Source organism: Nicotiana attenuata, unplaced genomic scaffold, assembly GCF_001879085.1.
Source record: "Nicotiana attenuata strain UT unplaced genomic scaffold, NIATTr2, whole genome shotgun sequence".
Taxonomy (NCBI): Eukaryota; Viridiplantae; Streptophyta; class Magnoliopsida; order Solanales; family Solanaceae; genus Nicotiana; species Nicotiana attenuata.
The window spans coordinates 105844-127631 of NW_017673031.1; the positions used below are offsets into that span (position 1 = coordinate 105844).

At 40.4% G+C, this 21788-nt stretch overlaps 1 protein-coding gene across 1 annotated transcript; it reads right to left on the reverse strand.

Annotated features, from left to right (window-relative positions):
- Positions 1–9905: 9905 nt before the first annotated feature.
- On the reverse strand, positions 9906–15859 carry LOC109215244 (protein ABHD17B-like). Its single transcript, XM_019379271.1, has 7 exons — positions 15259–15859; positions 13871–13907; positions 13546–13782; positions 13413–13460; positions 12037–12473; positions 11834–11919; positions 9906–10447 (listed from the first exon to the last, which is right to left on the reverse strand). The coding sequence occupies exons 1-6, from the start codon at positions 15558–15560 to the stop codon at positions 11847–11849; spliced, it is 1134 nt and encodes a 377-aa protein (XP_019234816.1). The 5' UTR covers positions 15561–15859; the 3' UTR covers positions 9906–10447; positions 11834–11846.
- Positions 15860–21788: the final 5929 nt, after the last annotated feature.

A 21788-nucleotide genomic window follows, 5' to 3' on the forward strand; every position in this document is an offset into this window, starting at 1 on the left:
GTCCTGGCCTAAACGGCCCGGGCCCACGGGCCTAAATGTTCCGGCCTTTTTTTTTGAATTTTTTTTTTATCTAAGGCAATTTCTTGTAAATTATATTATATAATTGTGACTTAAATCTTCTAATTCAAATTTTTAAACACAAAAAAATTGTAAAGAAATATTCAAGGGAATGCCTTAGAATTTTTATTATTACGACATTAATAAAAAATGGCAATATCTTTCTTAGTCTTCCTTCCCCCAATGGAATGAGCACAACAAGGTGCTGAACCACCATTAAAAGGAAAATAAAACTAATGAAGATGTGCCAAAATACAAGTTACATATTAGTTTACATATTATCTCTAATAAATTTCATAAATCTTTCAAGGTTCGGAGGAATTTCCGTTGGTGGTGGCGGAAAAGAAGCTTGTTCATCACCGCTTCCGGGCGAAGCAGCATCCTTCGCAAGTTCCGCTAGCATTTCTTCATAAGCTTCGTCTATCTCCAGTTGTGATTCAGCAAGTCCAAAATTTCTTCTTTCCGAACGGATCCAATCTCTGAAGAGTACTGATTTTTCCAAGCTCTCCCTCATAGACGCTCTATGATCACCGACTTGAATTGTCTTGCTTGACTGAAAGCGCTCTCCGATGCCACTGTTGAAGCTTGAACACTTAAAATATCTCGAGCCATCCTTGAAAGAACCGGATAGTATTTTTCTTTGTCCTTCCACCATTCCAAAACATCAAAGGAGCCGTCGGGATTCTCTGGTTCAAGTCCCTGCGACAAATAAACTTGAAGCTCATTTAGTTGTGAACTATCACCAATATTATCACCTTGAGAACCCCTGAACTCCGTCCAAGAACTAAGTGCTTTTAGGCCCGCAGTTCTTTTAGATGATTGCGAACTAGACGAAGTAGGAGTTGGAACATTTGGTCTAGCATGATCTAAGGCAAGTTTATAAGCATTATAAATTGTTTGAGCATTTATTTTAATTGAGGCTTTTGCATCTGCAAGTGTAGCAAATTCCTCATCTGAAAGTGATAAAGCCTTATAAATATTTGTATACCAAAAGTGAGGACCTCCTAATTTCATGGTAGGATTTAACATGGCAGCAACACCAAAAATAGGGGGGATAGGGAAAAAATATTTCTTAAACTTATCTTTCATAGAATTAATAGCAAGTTGATAAATTACCCCACCCTCTGAAAATTGAGTAAACAAATCTGCAAGTGCTGCAATATAAACTAAACAGTTAGAAATAGTAGGATAATATTGCCCAGATAATTCATTTGTAGCAACATGAAATTGTTCTAAAAGATCTACAAGAAATTTAACATTAGTCCAATCCCGATTTGTAAGGTGCTCATCATCATCATCATCACCACCACGAGCATTAAACGTCGCTTTTATTAGGTTTCTATATTCATATGCAACAACTAAACTTTCATACATGTAATTCCATCTAGTTAGACAAGCTTTAGGAACCTTTCTTTCTCTAAGGTCAAATTCATCACATTTTTTAAAATATTCACTAAGTCTACTTCTACGGTTTGAATAAAAAAGCCAACTAAGAGCCATTTTAACCTTTTCAATTTCAACATTTAAAATTTTCATACCATCACCGACAATTAAATGGTAAATATGGCAAATATATCTAACATGGAAAATACAGGATTTAGTGTAGTTGTAAGCAAGCCTATAGAATTAGTGTTACTAGAAGCATTATCCATTGAAACTGGCATTATTTTATCTCTAATGCAAAAATATTTACAAATATCTGCAATTGTGTTAGCAATAAACTTACCTGTGTGACGTGAATTAATTATTCTATAAGCAATAATGCGCTTTTGCATTTTCCATTCCTCATCAATCCAATGAGTGGTAACAGTAAGATAATCACAGTCATTACCACTTCTACCAATATCAGTAGTAATAGCAATGCGACAATCTATATGAGTAAATAAATAGCGCAAATATTGTTCATATTCATGTTTATATTTATAAATATCGCTCTTTACAGTTGCGCGAGGCCATCCTTTATAAGTAGGATTAAAAACTTTTCTAATATAATGCACAAAGTGGGGGTTAGAAGGAAAACTATAGGGTAAGCACATAACAGTAACCATTTTTGCCAATTCTTCACGATCTTTATTTGGATCGTAATATAAAATGTCACCGGTAACAGTGTTAATTCACAGTTGAACTAGATTTGACCCGGTACTAGGGTTAACCTGAGTACCCACACTTGTCCCCTCTTGCGCAGCTTTCATTTGAAGAAATCTAACTTTATCTTTAGGGTGTGTCTTTATGTGTCTAGTCAAAGTACCCGTACCGCTACGTGTCTCCAGTAAATTTATGAGCCATCAAAGTCCCACAAGTTTTACACTTAGCCTTATTTTGATTTCTTAGTTGAATAAAAAAGTGCCAAACAAGAGATGTTTCTTGCCGTTTAGAAGGTTGTCTATTAAAAGTAGGGGTTACTACAGGAGGGTCAGGTGGTGCATCATTTGGATTATTATCAGTTGGGTTAACAACAGGACTAGTAGGTGTATCATCTAAATCCGGTTGCGTTTCATCTAAATCATCATTTTCCTCATCATTTTCATCGATAGTTCGACTACTATAAAGAGCATTCATATATTCATAATTTAATTGTTGACCTGGTGCAATATCATGGCAAAATTGGCTATCGGTAAATTGAAAACAAGGGTTATCACTATCAAGAATAACAGGTGAAGGAGGACGGGTAACAGGTCTGGGCGGGGAGCCGGGGGAGGAGTAGTAGCTTGGCCACTAGATTCACCAATTTTAGATTTTCCCTTACCACCAAAAAATAATTTCAAAGAAAAGGCCATATTAATTATAACTATACAAACTAAAACAAACAAAACAATAATATTAAAACTTAAGAGTAGGAACGAGTTTACCTAATTGACGAACAACTTCTTGAAAATTCTATATCGTTGAAGACTTGAATACTTCAATTCACCAACTTCACAATTTTTCACAAATTGCAATAAAGTAAGCAATTATAGAAGAAAATTAGAGAGAGATTGAGAGAGATTGATGATTTTGTGAGTAAAAATGAAAGAATGAGGGGGTATTTATAGTTGATAATTGGAAAAAAGTATAATTATAAAAAGTTTGGGGTTAAAACAAAGTTTGAGGGGAAAATAGCTATTTTATAAAAAGCCAAACGGCTAAATTGGCAGGCCAACGACTATTTTTTAAACTTCCAACCGTTGGCCAATTTAAAAAAAAAATTGAAAAATAGCCATTGGGCCCGGTTGAACCGGCCCAGTCTCGCTAGCCGGTCCCGGGCTAAACGATCCCGGGCTCGCGGTCTCTCCATGCTTGACCGGCCCACAGTGGGCTCCTAGGACCGCTTGGGACCGGGCCATACGGGCCAGCCCGTTTAGTCCAAAGCCCATGTGGGCTCGCGGTCCCGGGCTGCTCCCGAACCACAATACAACCTTACTTCTATGTGCGGACAGAGCACCTTGTGGCGGACTCGGCAGGGTTTCCAGAGACGTGGAGCTTCGCTCGTGAGTTTGCCTTTGTTTAATTTGTGATTTTTCTTAAGACGGCGGTCGATCGTCTTCCTTTAGGTGATATTGCTAAGGATTCGTTTTTGCTTTTGCAGCTGTGAGACTACCTCCCCCGCTAGTTGCCGATATCCATGAGTGGGTGAGCGTAATTCTCCCTCATACGATGGGGATTCGTGAGTGAGCGTCCTTCTATGAGAAGTATGGGCGTAAGCCTCTTACTGGTGAGTCGGCCTGCTGCAGTTTCTTTATTCCTTACCTCATAATTTAGCCTTGTTGTTATATGATCTAATCTTTCCTTGTTGGCAGGTTGGAGACGCAAAGGATGAGGGCTCTTCCGCTCGCATTCCGTTAGCCGGCGCCCCTCTCCCGGCCTGCACCGAGGGCTACTGCCCGGCCAGCGCCGAGAGCTACTGCCCGATCTGAGCCCGCGGCCGAAGTCGTGCGTGTTGAGGCTGCTCCTCAGCCAGAGACTCCGATTCCCGCAGTCCATTCAGCGGGCGAATCTTCCCGCGCTGGTAGTGGAGAGGCCCGTCTAAGAGACGGCGGGTAGTGTTGGAAGAGACTCCTCCGGTCGAAACATCTTCCAGAGGCGAACTTGCCTTGGCAGTGCCTGAAACGTCGCCTTGGCGGTGCCCGAAACCGGCGGTGGTGCCAACCAGGCCGTGGGGGCTACACCTGTTGTGAGCGATCAAGAGGCTGGTGTGGTGGAGAGACGGAGTCTCGAGGCTGCCGTTGCTATTTCGGGCGGTCCTTCGACATCTCGGTTGAACCGCACCCGTTCTTCGGTCGATGAGAAGGGGAAGGGCATCATGGTTGATGATTATGAGTCTGAATCCGACATTGATCCTGAGGACGTAAGGATGCTCGAGGAGGGCTTTACCCGAGCTATAGTGAGAGCGGGAGGCCCTTCCCGAATACTCGAAATTCCGCCGGATCTCAACTTGCCGCAAGACACGGTGGATTTTGTGCCGCAGTTTGACCTTCTATGCTCTGCAGCAAAAAGCGGAGCTCTTCAGGATGTCAGCGACTCCGAGTTGTCACGCGATGTGGCCTAAGGGTGAGTTCCTTTTTGTTTTTTTCTTTGTGACCTTTGTCTTTACTGACTCCTTTCTTCTCTTTCTTCTTCTTCTCTCTTTTTGTTTTCAGTCTTACATGCTGGAGGTCGAGAGTGCTTGTAGGGCTGAGACACGGGCCGAGATTTTTCTGAAAATGCTCGAAAAGTATCGGCGGTATCGCAACAAGTGCCTTGAGATGCACAAGCGGCTCAGGGCGAGTATTGGCACCCAATCCGTCAGGTAGGAGTTGGAGAAAAGAGATCAGGGGCTGGTGCAGTCTATCCGCAGATGCAGTGAGCTCGAAGAGCTGCTCCGTACCAAAGATGAGGAACTCGAGGTGGGCAAAGAGATTGCCGCGGAGTGCGAGGACCTTCAGGCAAAGGTGTTGTCTCTGCAAGCTGAACTTGAGCAACATGCTACCAGAGTCGAAGCTTTGAGCACAGAATGGATAGGGAAGTTGGCCGAGTTGGAAAAGAAAGTGGCCGAGGAGGCTCGGACGTCGGCTTTAGCGAGAGCGGCGGCGTTGGGGGATACTATCTGCGTCTTCCAATCTGAGCAAGAATTTGAGAGGGCAACGGCCACGCTGAGGGAGGCTCGACTCGAGGAGCGTATTGGTGAAATTGACCGGGAGGCTTCGAGCCTAGGAGACCGGGTCGTGGCTCTCGAGGCCGAGAAGGAACAACTGTTAGCCCAGGTCGAATCTGCCTCTGCCGCGGTCCCCCGCCGTTTGTATGAGCTATGGGTCCACACCGAGGCCCAGAGAGATATTTACAAGGGTTTGTGGGAGGCGGGGAATGTTCCAGAGGCCGCCTTTGAAGATGCTCGGACGAAGGCACGTGAGGCTCGCATTGCCTGTGGTTACGATCCTGCGACGCCTGAGGCTGGTGAGGGCGTTGATAACGAGGAAGAGTTCCCTTCTGATGATGATGATGATGTCGGGGAGAACAGCGGTGGGGATGATGCTGAGTGAAGCTTTTACTGCAACCATTGTACTTAGTTTTTTTTTTGTTCTTTTGTTATTTACTTTCATCTTTTCCTGCAGGCCCGTTTTGGCCTTTTGTGGGGAGCGACTGTCGCACACGTATATTTGAATAAAATAATTGTTTCGCTTTCATTTGTGTATCTTTCGATTCTCATTGTGATGAGTCCCTGACCATTTTAATTGTGAAACCGAACTTGCGAGTTTGGACGAAGTCGACTTCTGATTTGCCGACTCAGATAGAACCAAACTTAATTCAGACAAGGTTGAATTTGAATTCGCTATATTGGGTGAAGTCAGTTTTGACTTGTATACTCGAGCGGGATTGAATTACGACTTACCAATTTAGGCGAAGTCAATTTTTCCGCATTTATTAGAGCGGGGTCGAACTTGGAGTTGCCAACTTGGGCGGAAGTTTGGATTATATGCTCGTGCGTGGTCAAACTTGGAGTCACCATCTTGGGCGGAGTCAATTTCTGACTTATATATTCGAACGGGGTCAAAATTTGATCGGTTGATCGGGTGGGCGAATTTTTATTCTTACCCGTCGGTGGCCGATAGCCGTAGGGGTGTTATTTCGAGCACGGTCGAAATTATAACCCGTTTTGAATTCGAGCGAGGTCAAACCTTCCTTTCATATGGCGATGGCCGACGACCATAAGGGTGTCAATTCGAGCGAGGTCAAACTTATAACCCGTTGTGAATTTGAGAGAAGTCGAACTTCTCTTTTGGCGAAGGCAGATGGCCGTAGGGGTGTTAATTCGAGCGAGGTCGAAATTATAACCTGTTTTCAATTCGAGCGAGGTCGAACCTTCCTTTCATATGCGCTGGCCGATAGCCGTAAGGGTGTTAATTCGAGCGAGGTCGAAATTGTAACCCGTTGTGAATTCAAGAGAGGTCGAACTTCTCTTTTGGCGAAGGCCAATGGCCGTAAGGGTGTTAATTCGAGTGAGGTCAAAATTGTAACCCGTTGTGAATTCGAGAGAGGTCGAACTTCTTTTTTCATATGGTGATGGCCGATGGCCGTAAGGGTGTTAATTCGAGCGATGTCGCTAACCCTTTTTTTTTTATTTCTATTGGGGAACATTACTCGTCGGCATGTTGTTTACGAGTGCGTCGGGGCAAGTCCTAGTTTGCTTAATTTCGTTTTCATTTGGAGAATACTGTGCGTTTCCTGGGTGAGTCCCAGTTTGCTCGATTTCACTTTCATCTGGGGAATGCTGAGCGTTTCCTAGGTGAGTCCCAGTTTGCTTAATTTCACTTTTATTTGGAGGATACTGTGCGTTTCCTGGGTGAGTCCGAGTTTGCTTAATTTTGCTTTCGTTGGAGATTGTTTTTTTCAGTAATCGACCTGTACCGAGCCATTCCTGTAATATGGTGCGGCTTAGCAGGTTTTGCTCAATCATTACTCGCGAGATGACACGGTACGGAACCTTTTCCTGGGGTGTTTTGCCGGCGTTCGTCCCTTGCTTTCGTACCTGTACGAGTGCTCGTGTTCCTGTTTTGAACCAACAAAAGGGTGATAAGATAAACCCAAACGAAATCGTCTGTACCTTAGCCTGGCAAGTCGGTGAAAGGAAGAGAGGCGATGTAGGGTTACTTGCTTTGCCTCGTACTCGAATAGTGGTTTCTGATTTGGCATCCATGTTTGGCTTTGCCATTTGATCGTGTCTATACTTCTCATGAGTTGGGCTTACCTCACCCGTTAGGATGCCGAGGCCGAGTCCCAGCCCGATATGCGCAAACAATAAGGGAAACATGTTACTTTGTTCATAAATCATCCAGTGTGCGTGATACGAAAATAGGGTAGGGTGTGCCTGCTATTTCAAAGGGTCACGCAGTAGGCTATCATCCCTTCCCAAGGGGTGGAGGTACATGTCGGTATACAAGGTGAATACATCGCATGGGATTGCGATTATGCCAGGTGCATAGTGACCGTGGTTCTACTTCAAACATGCATATGACCTAGATTGGTACAGTTATCTCAAAAACTTATCTACCATTTTTTTCGAGTTGGCGTTGTTACCGAGGTGGTGAGGTTGTAACAGCCTGGAAGTAATACTTGACTGGTTCTAGATCTAAAGGAAACTAAAGAATTTGGCTAAGAAATTCCCCACAGACGGCGCCAAATTGTTTGACCGAAAAGTATTGAACCTTTCGTTAAATCAATTAATGATGAAATAGAGAGTAAATCCTAGCCAATCATAATCAACGTTTAGATCTAAGCATATTGGATACTAACATCAAATGAGGTTGGGTTTATATAAAGTTTCTGAGAATGATTAAAAGACATCAATCGTAAATGATAAGCTTACATCTTTGATATGTTGTTCTGTATCTGCAAAGCAAAGGAGATAAATAGGGAATCTCGTTGATAACTATGAGATCTAGCTTTATTGACTCAACCATAGTGTTTACAAAGGTTTGTAACCCGTAATCTAGACTTCTTGCTTTGTTACTCAGAGGTCTCCTCCAAGTTTTCTGTTTCTTTTTTCCTTCTGGGATCCCCCTTGCTTTCTGCTTTTATCCTTCATATATATAATACCCAACTTCCCCTTTATCCAACGGCCTTTGACCTGCATACCCCTTCTCGACTATCTTCCTCTTTACTTGCTCAAGAACAACCGCATATATTCTGCTGTGCAAGTCTTCTCGATGGCTCGATTTCGGCAGTGGCCGAGACGCTCGTCATCATTACGCCTTATGGGTACGTCCATGGCTTGATCAACCCCTTATTGTTCCCCTTAATGGTAATCCACTTGTGGTCAGATATTGACCCATACAGTTTAATCAGTTTTAAATAATTTTTTAAAATGCTTATTAGAGGTGCCATGAAAATACAAATTGCAAAGTGGCTTGAGGGTTCAATAGTTACCCACAGTAGTTTGGTTTTTTGAGTAGCTTTTGTTTGTTTGGCTTGTTGCTTCTTTTGAGCTATGCCTAACTGTAGGGGTGTTCATGCTTCGGTTTGGATCGATTTTTCCCTTAAAAGAAACCAAACCAAGTAAGTTGATTTTTCAAATATTATAACCAAGTCAAACCAATTAAGTTGCTTTTTCTCGACTCGGTTTATGCCGGCTTTTGTCGGTTTATCGGTTTTTTCGGTTATTTGTCGATTTTTCTTAAATATAAGACATACACTACCAAACACATATTCCGGCGATCACATTTTCAACGTAATACTATCAAATCAATTGCCCTTTGAGAAATCTATTATTTACCAAGATATATTGATGATAATTGAATCAAATAGTGATGAATAATTTAATGACTCAATTAAAAATATAATGAATCCTTACACTTAACTACCAATCAAACTAGAATAAAGTTAAAGAACTATACTAAAAGTGCAAACTATTAACATTTACCATTAAATTTTTGAAACTTTGTATAAAAATATCCATATATATAGGTGTAATAATAAATTTGAAATAGCTACTCCTATAGTCGGTTTGGTTCGGGGGTTTTTTTTTTTTCTGATTAAAACCAAAACCAAAACAAATTTGATCGATTTTTAAAATTCAAAACCAAAACAAACCAAACCAAAAAGTGTCGGATTTTTTGGTCGGTTTGGTTTGGTTTTCGGTTTGATTCGGATTTTTATGAACAACGCTACCTGACTGTTGGGACATGATGTCCAACAACCTTGACAGAAGCATTCAATAGAGATTATACACGTTTAATAGAGATATGCCAAAGATCTTGGGTGGGCCTTTGGTGCACTAGTGCATGGTACACGACACGTGGCTACATATTCCTCTAGGCCTTGGTAGGTCAAACGTAAACCTAAAAGCATGGCCTCATTTTATGGTGTACTGTACATACGTTACAATTGGTAATAAAGTTAGTTACCAAAAAAAATATTTGATATTGTTTTTGAACCAAATCTTCTTCCACTTAACAAACACTAACAGATTCAAAGTGAACTTCTCAGCGCAAAGCTGGTATCAGATATGTGGAAAACCAAAGAACAAGCACTAACGAAACTTTTACAACAACAAACCCGGTATAATCCCACAACTAAGAGAACTTTTAAAACTACAATATTGTAACATATTGCCTGTACAATTTAGGAAAAGAAATTCTAATGATTTGCCAAAACAGCTGAAAAGTCCTTGTAATTGTAGATAAATTGAGGAGGGTTTTTAACAAAGCCAACATATGTATTGATGACCAAGCCAAGATCAAGGAAAAAACATGTAGATGATCCTCAACGTGGCGAATTTCCGGTATGTGTTACTCGTTCAATACAAGTGTTACTTATGCTACAGTAGTAGTTCTGAAAGTAAGAATGATCTTACGACAACAGATACAGGTCGTCTTAGGAGAAAAAAAATCTAAAAATAAATCCAAAATCAAGTTCCCTGGCCCGTTATAGTTTATTTTTAGTTTCAGCGGCTGCTACAACCGGGGCGCTGCAGGAGTGGGGGTGTCACACAAGGATTGGGTGCCTTCTGAATCCATAACAAAATTGGGTATTTAGTATAACATTTCCCATTGGCACAGGAACGGGGACAGAGGAAATGGTATAAAATAACCAATTACAATTTGAATAGAAGAAAATCATTTGTTCTATAGCACCGGTCTCCTACGTCTTAACATATAGACCTCCTGTGAAACTGTTCATATAAATAAAGAACACTTGTAATGGGTCATATATATATATATAACCACCCAACCCGAAGGGAGAAACCACAACCACTTTTCCCTGATTACTACCCCATTCATCCAAATTGTAGGATCTCGTGTGAGCTATATCATGCTAACACCATTTTGGTTTGCCGTGGTATCTACAACCAGTGTTTGCATTGGAAAGTTCAGTTGAGCTCAGAAGCATGCACATCCTTGGTAGAAATTCCAGCAACGTTGCATGGTATGAATGCCCTCTGAAAGCAATTGGATAACTGTAAGCGTAAGTGTTCCACAAAACTCTGTACTAACAAAACATGCAGGTTTTGGAGATCCGTCAAAGCAAAAAATGGGCAGAAGTTGAAACAAAAATCGTTACAATCTCCACTAAACCAAATGAAGCACGGATTACTACGTTCAATAATAAACCAAAACACTGTTTATTTTTTATTCACCCACTCATCACAATGGAAATTAAGTGGAAGGATGTGGGATCTCCATGCACTGGTACCAACAAAACAGTAGGGAAATGTTTACTTTGCAAATGATCAGTGACCTGCATTCTTCCTACAAAGGGCCAATCCCATCCCTAAACAACAAAGGAGATCCTTTCTGTGATTTCTGCAGTTTATTATCTAATCACCAGAAATTACTCTTGAGGTGGTTCTCAGCCAGCTTTTCAGAGATTAATAATGCCTTATTTCACAAATATTTTAGAAATTTTTGTGATAAATTAACACCTTTTGCAGTGATTTATACTGCACAACGATGTAAACATATAGCAACCACAAGAACCTCAATTGCACTTAATTTCAGTGATTCATTAAAGGTTTCAGCTGGATGATTCATCAACGAGGCTGGAGACACCAAACTTCAGATTACAGACATAACTTTCGGGATCAAATATATGGAATTGTTTCCAGAACAAAAAAACAACATATACTCTATGTAATTGGTCTTACAGGTGAAAGATTTCCCATTCTAGCATTTTGGCAGGAAAATCAAATTTTAGGCAATCAAGAGATAAGAGAAACATAATAGATTTTAGCCACAGAATACCAAAAAGGAGTATATACAGCACAGGTTTGCCAACTTGAACTTGCCAGTTGCCAAACAACTTCTTCAAGTAATCATCAAAATTTTAAGCATTCTTACTCTTTCATTAGAAGGGCTTTGCTCATATCAAGATTATAGGGAAGGACAAAAAAGGTACACCCCCACAGCCAGGATAATAGATAAAATCTCTTTGCTTTTGAAGCGGTTGAATTGTAAAAGATGTCTGATAAAGGAAACGCATTGATAAAATGCATTAGAAGATCAGATCCATTCTTCATGACTGTGCACTAAAGTAGGTAATCAGACTAACACTGAGTTATTTGAGGTGAATGAACCTAGCCCCAGGACTTCAAACATCGAGCAAATGGCTAGCCAATGTATTACTAGGAGAAGACATAAAGACACCAAAATTACGAAGCAAATCAAGCACGAGAAAGGAGAAAAAACATTTCGTTTTTCCTGGGAACATATTGCATACACGATATAGTCCGGAGAAGGTAAAAATCGAAGATGACACCATAAAACCCAAATAAACAACCAAATTGCTCAAAAGTCTAAGGTGGAATTGACTATCCTGCTAGACTAACCTTTACCAGACAATCAGACCTTTGCTCCCACAGGCTTGAAGCAGTCGATATTGCACAATACAGCAGATCTCATCATGTCACCAAAGCTGCCACCAGTGGCATCCATTAGTCATGAAAGCAGTTATTGCATTTTATACAATATCAGGCTATTATGAATTAACATAGAGGTAAATTGAAGTACTCTTAGCAAGTGGAAATCTAACCGGTCAATGCTGTTTCTAGCTTTCTCTGGTTGTTCCATATTATTGTTCGCCTTTTCTGAAAGATCCAAACTCTTGCTTTTCTTTTCCTTGCGGTCCACGCTAGATCTGGATTTATCTCTTCGATCTGTGCTTGTTCTAGGCTCTCTCTTGTCTGCACTTTGCCTGGATTTCTCTCTCTGATCTGTGCTTGGACGAGGTCTGCAATCTGTGCTGCTTCGAGGTTTATCTATTTGGTCCATACATAGTGCAGATCCATTTCTAAAAACAGTTGATTTCTCAATAGCTGATATGAACTTCTTCAGATGTTTTATGTACTCAGGGAAGACCTCCAAATCACAATGGTTACCATTTTTAACCCACAATGGTTCATATTTCTGCTTGGATAGCTCAAAAAGTTGTTTGCCATGGGAGCAATCAACTACATCATCTGCAGTGCCCTGGAAATTCCCCCAAAAAGTGCATATATATCAATAGAAATTCTGAATCCAAGAGTTAACATTATATCACATCCGGAAAACAATATAAATTGGCCTTCAGAGAAGGTACATCCAGAAAACAGGATACTACTATTATGCTATAGAAAAATTAATTTTTGGCGGAGTTTGTGATTTTTTGCTTTACAATGAATTATTGATGATAAATTATAAAAGGAAAATCAATTTTTCTACATGATAGTACTCTTAGAACTCATATTTCCCTGTCCTATTTTGAATCGCCTGCATTGACTTGCATGAAGCTCAAGAGGAAAGGTCAGATTGAGCTATTACATTTGAATTTTCAAGACATCTGCGGAACGAAATGGCTGAAAATGTAAAAAGGGAATAAACATGTAGACACAAATTCAAGATATCATAAAGTGGTGTGTGTGTGTGTGTGTGTGTATATAAGTTGACTATTTGAATGTGGTGGACTTATGCCATTTACCGAAAAGAGGTCATATGTCAACCAATATAATATTTAGGGAACACGAACAGCCAACCAAACAGAAAGCCACGGCCTTATGATATAGAAATCTATTAAGAAAAGAATAAGGTTATAAATAATCTAAAACCCAAAAAGAAAGAGGAAAAACAGAGGTGAAGATTAGCATGGCACGGGTGGAGTTGAGGCTGGTAAGTGGAAGCAAAATGGGAGAGATCTGGAGGCAGAATTCCAGACATTAATCCAGCCTCTAATCTAGGTCCTCCACAAACACAATCAAGCAAGGAAGATTTTACATACTCCAATATGCATAATCAGAATGACCCTAGTTTATATCCAAAGATCACAGTTTAACCAGTGAATTGGTTTTGAAATTTATGATACAACACTTCAATTTAATCTAAAGAAATGTAGAAGAAGATGTAGAAAGTTGAAGAAGAAACATGAATACTCACATGAATAACAAGGACAGGACACTCTACCAATGGTATTTTGTCAACATTCTGCATCGTAAAGAAGCAACTAATTACACAATGAACTCAAGTCCTTCAACTAAACTTTACAAACTGCTAGAAATATAATGTTAACCTTATATATGTCAAACCAATATGTACGCTTCACTGGATACATTACACGAAGTCCGGAGAGTATTGGGCTGTGAAGAACCACCGCTCTCAATCTTGACAATCGCGATGCCAGATCCAATGTGGGTCCACTCCCAACTGACTGTCCATATAATATGACATCTTCCTCTTTCACCCCATATGTCTCTTCAAGACATCTATATGCTGCTTCTATGTCGGCATAAGTGTTCTGCTCAGTTGGCTATAGGAAAAGAAGAATATAGGAGGTTTAACACTTTAACATCAACAAATCTCCATTCTAATTTATCATCAAAATAAATCCTTAATACCTTGCCGGTGGACCGTCCATACCCTGAATAATCATATCTGCCAGAAGAAAGGTTTAAGGTAATTTGAACTTCAAAGATGTAAGCCCACTAACATGGTTTAAAATCAAAATTTTCAATGTTCAAAAGGACGAGGGTAAGCAGCTCTTTTCAAAACTCACAGTACACTTTCCTCCACGTTTCATTCAGATTTATGCAATCAGCTAAAAAGGACGAAAGGAAGCAAAACACAATGGAAACAGCCAGTGGGCATCTCTCACTTTTTGGAGATCATAAAAGTTCTAACAAGAGGTGAATTTCAAAGACGATACACGGGCAAGGCCTAAATGTTACTTGTACAGTCCACGTAGTCCAGATGTAATAAAGCTTATCTCTTACAATACAGAAATAAGCTTTCTCGGCATTACTTCTCATTCACCAGATCTGACTGGAAAAATTATCCTAGCTTTCATCAATCTATCATCTTAACTTCAGCTGTGCCATAAGAAGACAAGTTCTCAACTGGTCTTCTCTTCATATGAAAGACATACAGAAAAGCATCAAGAATAATGCTCCTTCGTTCCAAAGTATTTGATACCATTTAATTCTCATACAACTTCTACAACTTTGAAGAAATAAAATAACTTTCAATTGTTATTTTTTGATAAAAACAAATGAAAGATATTTATTTCTTCAAAGTTGTATGAGAATTTAAAACTTCAATGTGATGTTTTCTCACAAAAACTAGCTTTTTAACCATTATTAAAGCATTTTCTTCCACCACTGCTACTATTATTCACACACACAAACATATACATTTAAGTCAAATTAATATCCTAATCTCAGTATCCAATCAATAGGATGGAACAGAGGGAGTATTTCAACTTCAATCGTACTATGAGAGTATAAGTGTTCAACCAAGTCTCTCTTTGTATCAAAGAACATACCAAAAATTCAAGGATATTATACAATTATGACACTTAAGAATTTCTTTTATGAAGTAACTGAGATATCAGTAAAAGCATGACATTTAAGAATTTCTCTGATGCAAACACTAGTTTATTACACCGAATCTGAATTTGCATCAGCTGTATTTTTCTGATGCAATCAGTAGTTTATTATCCCAAATCTGAAGGTATATCAACTGCATTAGGCTTTAGGACGTTAATTGTATACTGCTATTATTCATTGGGAAGGGTAGACACAAACAAAGTCCCAAACATATAAAAAGAAACTTATAAAGTAACCAGTGTTGATGTGTACACTGGATTCTACAATTGAAACAAAAAAGTCACTGTTTCATTCTCATCGGACAGCAAGACATCTACTTTTCACACCAAAAAGTAAAGAAAAAAAAAAGGAGAAAAAAAGCCACAAATAATGAAAAATATTATGAGCATGAGAAAGTATACCCCATCAAATTGACCCGGAGATGGTGACTAAGTTCAGTGAATAACTCGTACATCTGTCCCAGATCAGCAGCGTTACCGTGCGAGTAAAGCAGCGTCAACGTCGCCGCCGGATTCTTTACGTACACCGCCACAATCGACGTTCCTCTCTTCGTCGGTAGCCTCAATACGTCGACGTTCTCTTTCGCCGCCACCTCAGTCATCTTCAATTTCCCCGTCGATTCTTCCACCACCACTCCATAAGACGGCGGATTCGGCGGAAAAAAGGCAAACTTTGCTGCCATCGATGACGTAACTCCCCCCATTATCACTTCCCCTATCTATAACTATATCTATCTCTATAAATACACACAGTGTACTGTATGAAGCAGTGATCAGTGTAACTGTGTAACTGTAGGATCCACAGACTTTTAGATTTGTAACGCTAGGGTTTAAAATCGAATCTGTTAACTTATGGTAATAATCTCAATTTATGTGACACCGTATAAATCTACGGCGATACTGTATAGATTTGGCTGTGTGCTGCGTATGAACGGAGAACGTAGAGAAAAAGGAAAAGTGGAGGGATTTCCGGCGTTAAAATGGAAGAGACCACGTGTAATAGAAATGCTGCTTGCAAAATTATGTGGTACACTGCCGTTGTACGGAGGACAATGTACTACTCATGTCTTCGCTTGACACGTGTTGGCTTGGGTTTTACAGGTCCGTTGATGGTCAGACATGTCTCTTTTGCTGCCATGATGGAGAAATGAGTGATACACAATTTTTAATGATGAATTTTAAAAATTTAAGTGTGAATTTTATTTTTATTCTCCCTTTATTTGTAACATGATTTTATAAACAAGTGTACTGACATATTTTACAATATAAAGTTTTAATTTTTTTTACTATATATGTAAATATAGTTTGCTAACGCTAAACAACGGAATTCAGATTCTCACTGACTATACTTTAAATACTATACGAGTTGGAACGGGATTCCCTTAGCTACTTTGGTACATATATTTTGTATATAGAATGGCGGCATACCATCTTTAAAAAGATTACCTAATCATAATTAATTGCATATTTGTAATTCGTACTCTTCTGATTAAATTATTTAATTTGATGCAACAGTCAATATTGAGTGTGAACAAATACATTTGGTAAAGGAAGTGTGAATGATTTGGTAATAATGGGGTTAGGAAACATGGGATTTTGGAGGGTTCGAAAACAACGGGTTTGAGCAGTGTTTGGATTAGACTGTCTAAAAGGTTATCATGTCTGTTAAAAGTCATTTTCGGTTGTGCACAGCTTATCGTGTGGTGTATGCTTTATTTTAATGAAAATGAACTCTATCCAGCTTGAATTTATAGTCACGTCTCAGTCCACTATTAATTCAATCCTATTTGAATAAAATGATGTATACCAACTTTGACAATTTCCACGAAATAGAAACGCATTTATTTATAATTAAAAAAAAGATTTAAAAAGAGATTAATTAATTGTTCTTTGATTAATCTTGTATATTATTGTGACTTGTACCACTCAATCTAACATGAGTATAACATATCAATAACTTATGACCATGATTATTCTTTTTTTATTTTTTTGTAACCGTGATGTCGCAACTAGCTTGCGCACGAGGTACGTGCTACCTTCCTGTATACGGTAGAAATCGAGGCTACCCAATTTCGTAGGCTCGAGGATCACTTTAAGAGCGAGTCCGAAATAGAATGGGTCTGAGCCTGATGGCAGAGTTCGAAGCTCGGAGATCAGAGTGTCCGATGAATATCAAGGCCGAGCGTGACCAGCCTCGAGATAATCCCGTTGTGGTTTTGTAACAGAAAAGGCGAGATTCCCGCAATGGCCCAAAGATCAAGGCGTAAATCCCGGAACGAATTTGTATGAATTCGTACTAGGCGGTTAGACAGCTATCAGATTAGATTCCTTACCAAAAACGGAAAGGTACCTTATTTAGGACCTCCCCTATTATATAAAGGGGAGCCCCTTCATTTGTAAAGATCATCTAATCATTGGCAAAGAATATACTATCCTACTTTTCTCGCTTATTCTTCATCAGAGCTGTCCCTTTGCTTTATTGTTATTGGTTCATCTCGAGGTCACTGAGCTCGAGGTCAAAACTGCTTAAGTCACACTGGTGTGATTCACTCATTTCCTTCATCTATACTCTATATTAATTGGTATTAAACTAAATCACATATCTTTAAAACCACAAATCAAATTTAATTGTTACCCGTATTTTTGAGGCAAACAGTTTGGCGCCCACCGTGGGGCTAAAGATAATAGTGATTATTTCTTTACCGATTCTCATCACACACGTTATTTTTACACTTTTTCTTGTCAAGATTTTCTGACTCTCAGGATTAAACATGTCAAACTCGCAAAATGCACCTGTTCATGACAACGAAGGTCTTGGATTTCATGGGGAAAACAACAATGTAGGGTCGGTGCACCACCGATAAACCTAGGGGAAGTGCCAAATGTGGAACCAGTTGATGTTGGTTCGCACAGCTTTAAATGCAGATCTAGGCACAGACCCCGGAGGAAGTGTACGCAGGGAAGCCCGATCTGGGGGCCAAGGAACACAAGGTATAGGAGATGGGGGAGTCAGCCTCCAAGTGATATTCGAGATGTTGCAGGCTCAACAAATCGCCATTGCTCAACTTCAAAATCAGAATAAAACCCCGAGTATAGCTGAACTAGAAAACACTCGACGTGCTCAACCAGTGTCAGAAAGGTCGAACGGAAATGGCTCAGGGACTGACCCCAGAATTATGAGGATGCTCGAGGAACTCACCAAGAGGATCGAGTCCGGGGAAAAAAGGATTGAGGATAATGGAAAAAAGTGGAAACTTATAACTCCCGTGTCGATCAAATACCGGGAGCTCCCCCGATCTTGAAGGGATTGGATGCCAAGAAATTCGTACAAAGGTCGTTCCCTCCGAGTGCGGCTCCGAAGCCCATCCTAAAGAAGTTCTGTATGCCTGATATACCTAAATACAACGGGACCTTTGACCCAAATGAACACGTTACACTACTAGAAATCCGGTAATTAGCGACCAAAAAAACTGACCAACTTTGGTCGGTTATGGCCAATTACCGACCAAAATGCGACCAAATACGCTTGGACGGTATTTTGGTGGTCGCTTTAGTATACCGACCAAAGTTGGTCGGAAATTACCGACCAACGTTGGTCGGTAAATTAAATTCAAAAAAAAAATATTCCAAAAAAAAACCGACCAAAGTTGGTCGGTATTTTAATTATGTAATCAAAAGATTCACCGTCTAGGAATCGAACCAGGGTGTGTATTGTGACATAATACTATTCTACCACTAGACCATTGGTGCATTTGTTTTAAGATTGTCTTTTTTTATATTTATACTCTTTAATTGTATTTTCGCAAGAAAATAACCGACCAAAGTTGGTCGGTTTTTTAAAATGACCGGCCGAATTTACCGACCAAAGTTGGTCGGTTTTTTTAATATTAATTCTTATTTATTTTAATTGCAAAAATCGACCAAAGTTGGTCGGTTTCTTGGAAAATAAATTTTGTGGGACTCAAAAATAGTTTCCCGCATTTTTGCGCCAAAGAAAACCGACCAAAGTTGGTCGGTTTCGTAAAAAAAAATTAAAAATTAAAATAAATATTTTGAAAAACCAACCAACTTTGGTCGGTTTTTGGCCAGTTTTTTTACCGATCAAAGTTGGTCGATTTTTCTTGGTCGGTTTTTGCCGAATTTCTAGTAGTGAATTACTTCTTACACATGCGCCATAAAGGGAAACGACTTGGAAGATAACGTAATCGAGTCTGTACTACTGAAAAAGTTCGGGGGGACTCTAAAGAAGGGTGCCTTAATATGGTATCATAACTTACCCCCTAATTCTATTAATTCGTTTGCTATGCTTGCAGATTCTTTTGTACAGGCACACGCCGGAGCCATTAAAATTGCAACAAGAAAGTCGGACCTTTTCAAGGTAAGGCAGAAAAATAACGAGATGCTAAGGGAATTCATATCTCAATTCCAAGCGGAGAGAATGGATTTGCCTCCGGTCACCGGTGACTGGGCTGTTCAAGCTTTCACTCAAGGTCTCAACACGCGGAGTTCCATAGCTTCGCATCGGTTGAAGCAAAGTTTAGTCGAGTACCCGGTTGTCACTTGGGCCAACGTACACAACCGGTACCAGTCAAAGATTAGGGTCGAGGATGATCAACTGGGAACTCCTTCGGGGTCCGTTTATCCTAGCAGGGCCATGGATAGGATCAAAAGGGATATCGACCGAGAGCCGAGGTCGAATGGAGATCGATATCAACCGTACAACGGGGACCATAGAGGCAGCGGTTCTAGGCAAAGCTTCGCACGAAATGAGAGGAGAAATGATCGAGGCCGAAATTGATGGGGGCTTGATGCAGAGGAAGATCACGTTAAGTATCCAAAGTCCGAATAAAGGTACGACCCCAGTCCAATCCTTTCCATTTTTTCGACTAACACCTGCAGGCTATCGACAAAGATCGACACGAAGCATTGGATCTTAAAGCACTTGTTGCACTCTTTTACCCTTAGATCGGTTTTTGTCCCAAATGGGTTTTTCCTGTCAGGTTTTTAACGAGGCAACCGTTGTTCATTCTAAACTTAGAGCAATTCAACAGTACCCGAGGTTCCCTACAATAAGCCTTGAGTACTGGGAGTATTACCCTCGAATGTCTACTTTGTTGCAAGGAAATCACTTCATGATATCGGGGTCTCAATAGAAAAATGTTGTGAGGGTCAAACGGTCAGATGAACCGTGCCCGTATAGGGTACTTGGACCCTAACATCAAATGTGCGCGCATGTACAATCATCTATTGAGAGAAGTATTTTTCTTTACCAATATCCCCTGCCTTTAGAAAAACTTCATGTTTTATACTCTTGATCTATTGTGTAAACAGGCTTAAGGGCCGACCACAATGGAAATTCGAACAACTGACCCCATGCTTGAGGACTGTCATCCCAAAAACAAACGGAATCAAACTACTAACATTTCGAGACCATAAGACCTTAAAGGCAATCCTCGACTTTACAGGCCACGGCCACCCCACTCGGGGACTGATACTTCGGGCAAGCCCGAAGTGAAACGGAAGATAAGCCCAAAAGGGAAAGTTCCTAACTAAAGAGGCTAAGGCCAAATTAACGTGGATCGGAGACGCCCGAAATCCATAACAAATACAAAAGCCCAAGGGCTATCTTAACCCGAGTTCGAGCAAACTCTCGCTCGGAAACTATCTATGAAGCCTATGGGCTAACTTTACTTCAAGTTCGAGCGAATGCTCACTCGATCGCAAAAGTCCAAGGGCTATCTTAACCCAAGTGCAAACATATTTCGGACACTCGGGGACTACCTACTCGAGCTATCTACATAATAAGACCTCGAAGAGGCACCCCCGATATACAGGCGAAGGCCATCACACTCGGGGACTAACTTTTTGAACAAGTTCGAAAGGTTATCGGGAAACAAGTCCAAGAGACATAACCGAAGGCTACCGCCATATTAAAAGCTACGACCATATTAAAGACTACGGTCATATAAAAAGGCTACGGCCGAAATAATGCGGCTCGGAGACATCCGACTTCCGCCATAAATTAAAGGCCTTCAAACACTTTGAAAAACCGGTTAAATCAGGCTACCCTCCCCAAAAACAAATGATAAAGGGCTTCGATAACATCAACCCTCGAATAATTTAAAGGCTTCGATAACATCAGCCTTCGAGAAAGCCTCAAGAGGTATTCTATTATCGTCACACAAACGAATTACAGATAAGGTTCCGATCTATCGAACCTTCGAAAAACCCAACGGGTACAAAAAACACATGCTAAGGCATAGAAAATTTTTCACTAAGTCTTTTAGCCGAAAAGAGGGAAAAATAATAGCCGTTTTTAGAGGCCGAATCGGCCCAACTCAAAGAGATTAAGGGTCGACCTAAAAGAGCCTAAGGGACGATCTAAAGATCCTAAGGGCCAATATAAAAAAGCCTAAAGGCTAACTTTATTTCGAGTTCGAGCAAGTACTCACTCGACTACTAAGCCCAAGGGCTACCCGAGTTCGAGCAAATTCTCACTCGGGGACTATCTATAAAGCCTAAGGGCTAACTTTATCTCTAGTTTGAAAAAGTACTCACTCGACTACTTAGCCCAAGGGCTGCCCGAGTTCGAGCAAATACTCACTCGAGGACTATTTATAAAGCCTAATGGCTAACTTTATTTCGAGTTCGAGCAAGTACTCACCCGACTACTAAGCCCATGGGCTACCCGGGTTCGAGCAAATCCTCACTCGGGGACTATCTATAAAAGCCTAAGGGCTAACTTTATCTCGAGTTCGAGCAAGTACTCACTCGACTACTAAGCCCAAGGGCTACCCGAGTTCGAGCAAATCCTCACTCGGGTACTATCTATAAAGCCTAAGGGCTAACTTTATTTCGAGTTCGAGCAAGTACTCACTCGACTACTAAGCCCAAGGGATACTCGAGTCCGAGCAAATCCTCACTCGGGGACT

Bases quoted from the DNA above. Each gene is read 5' to 3' on its own strand.
- LOC109215244 (XM_019379271.1), bottom strand. From the start codon at position 15,560: ATGGGGGGAGTTACGTCATCGATGGCAGCAAAGTTTGCCTTTTTTCCG. The intron at 13,908-15,258 runs GTATACTTTCTC...TTCTTCTGGCAG, and splicing joins CTCCGGGTCAATTTGATGGG to ATATGATTATTCAGGGTATG. The intron at 12,474-13,412 runs GTGAGTATTCAT...GGGAATTTCCAG, and splicing joins GTCCTGTCCTTGTTATTCAT to GGCACTGCAGATGATGTAGT.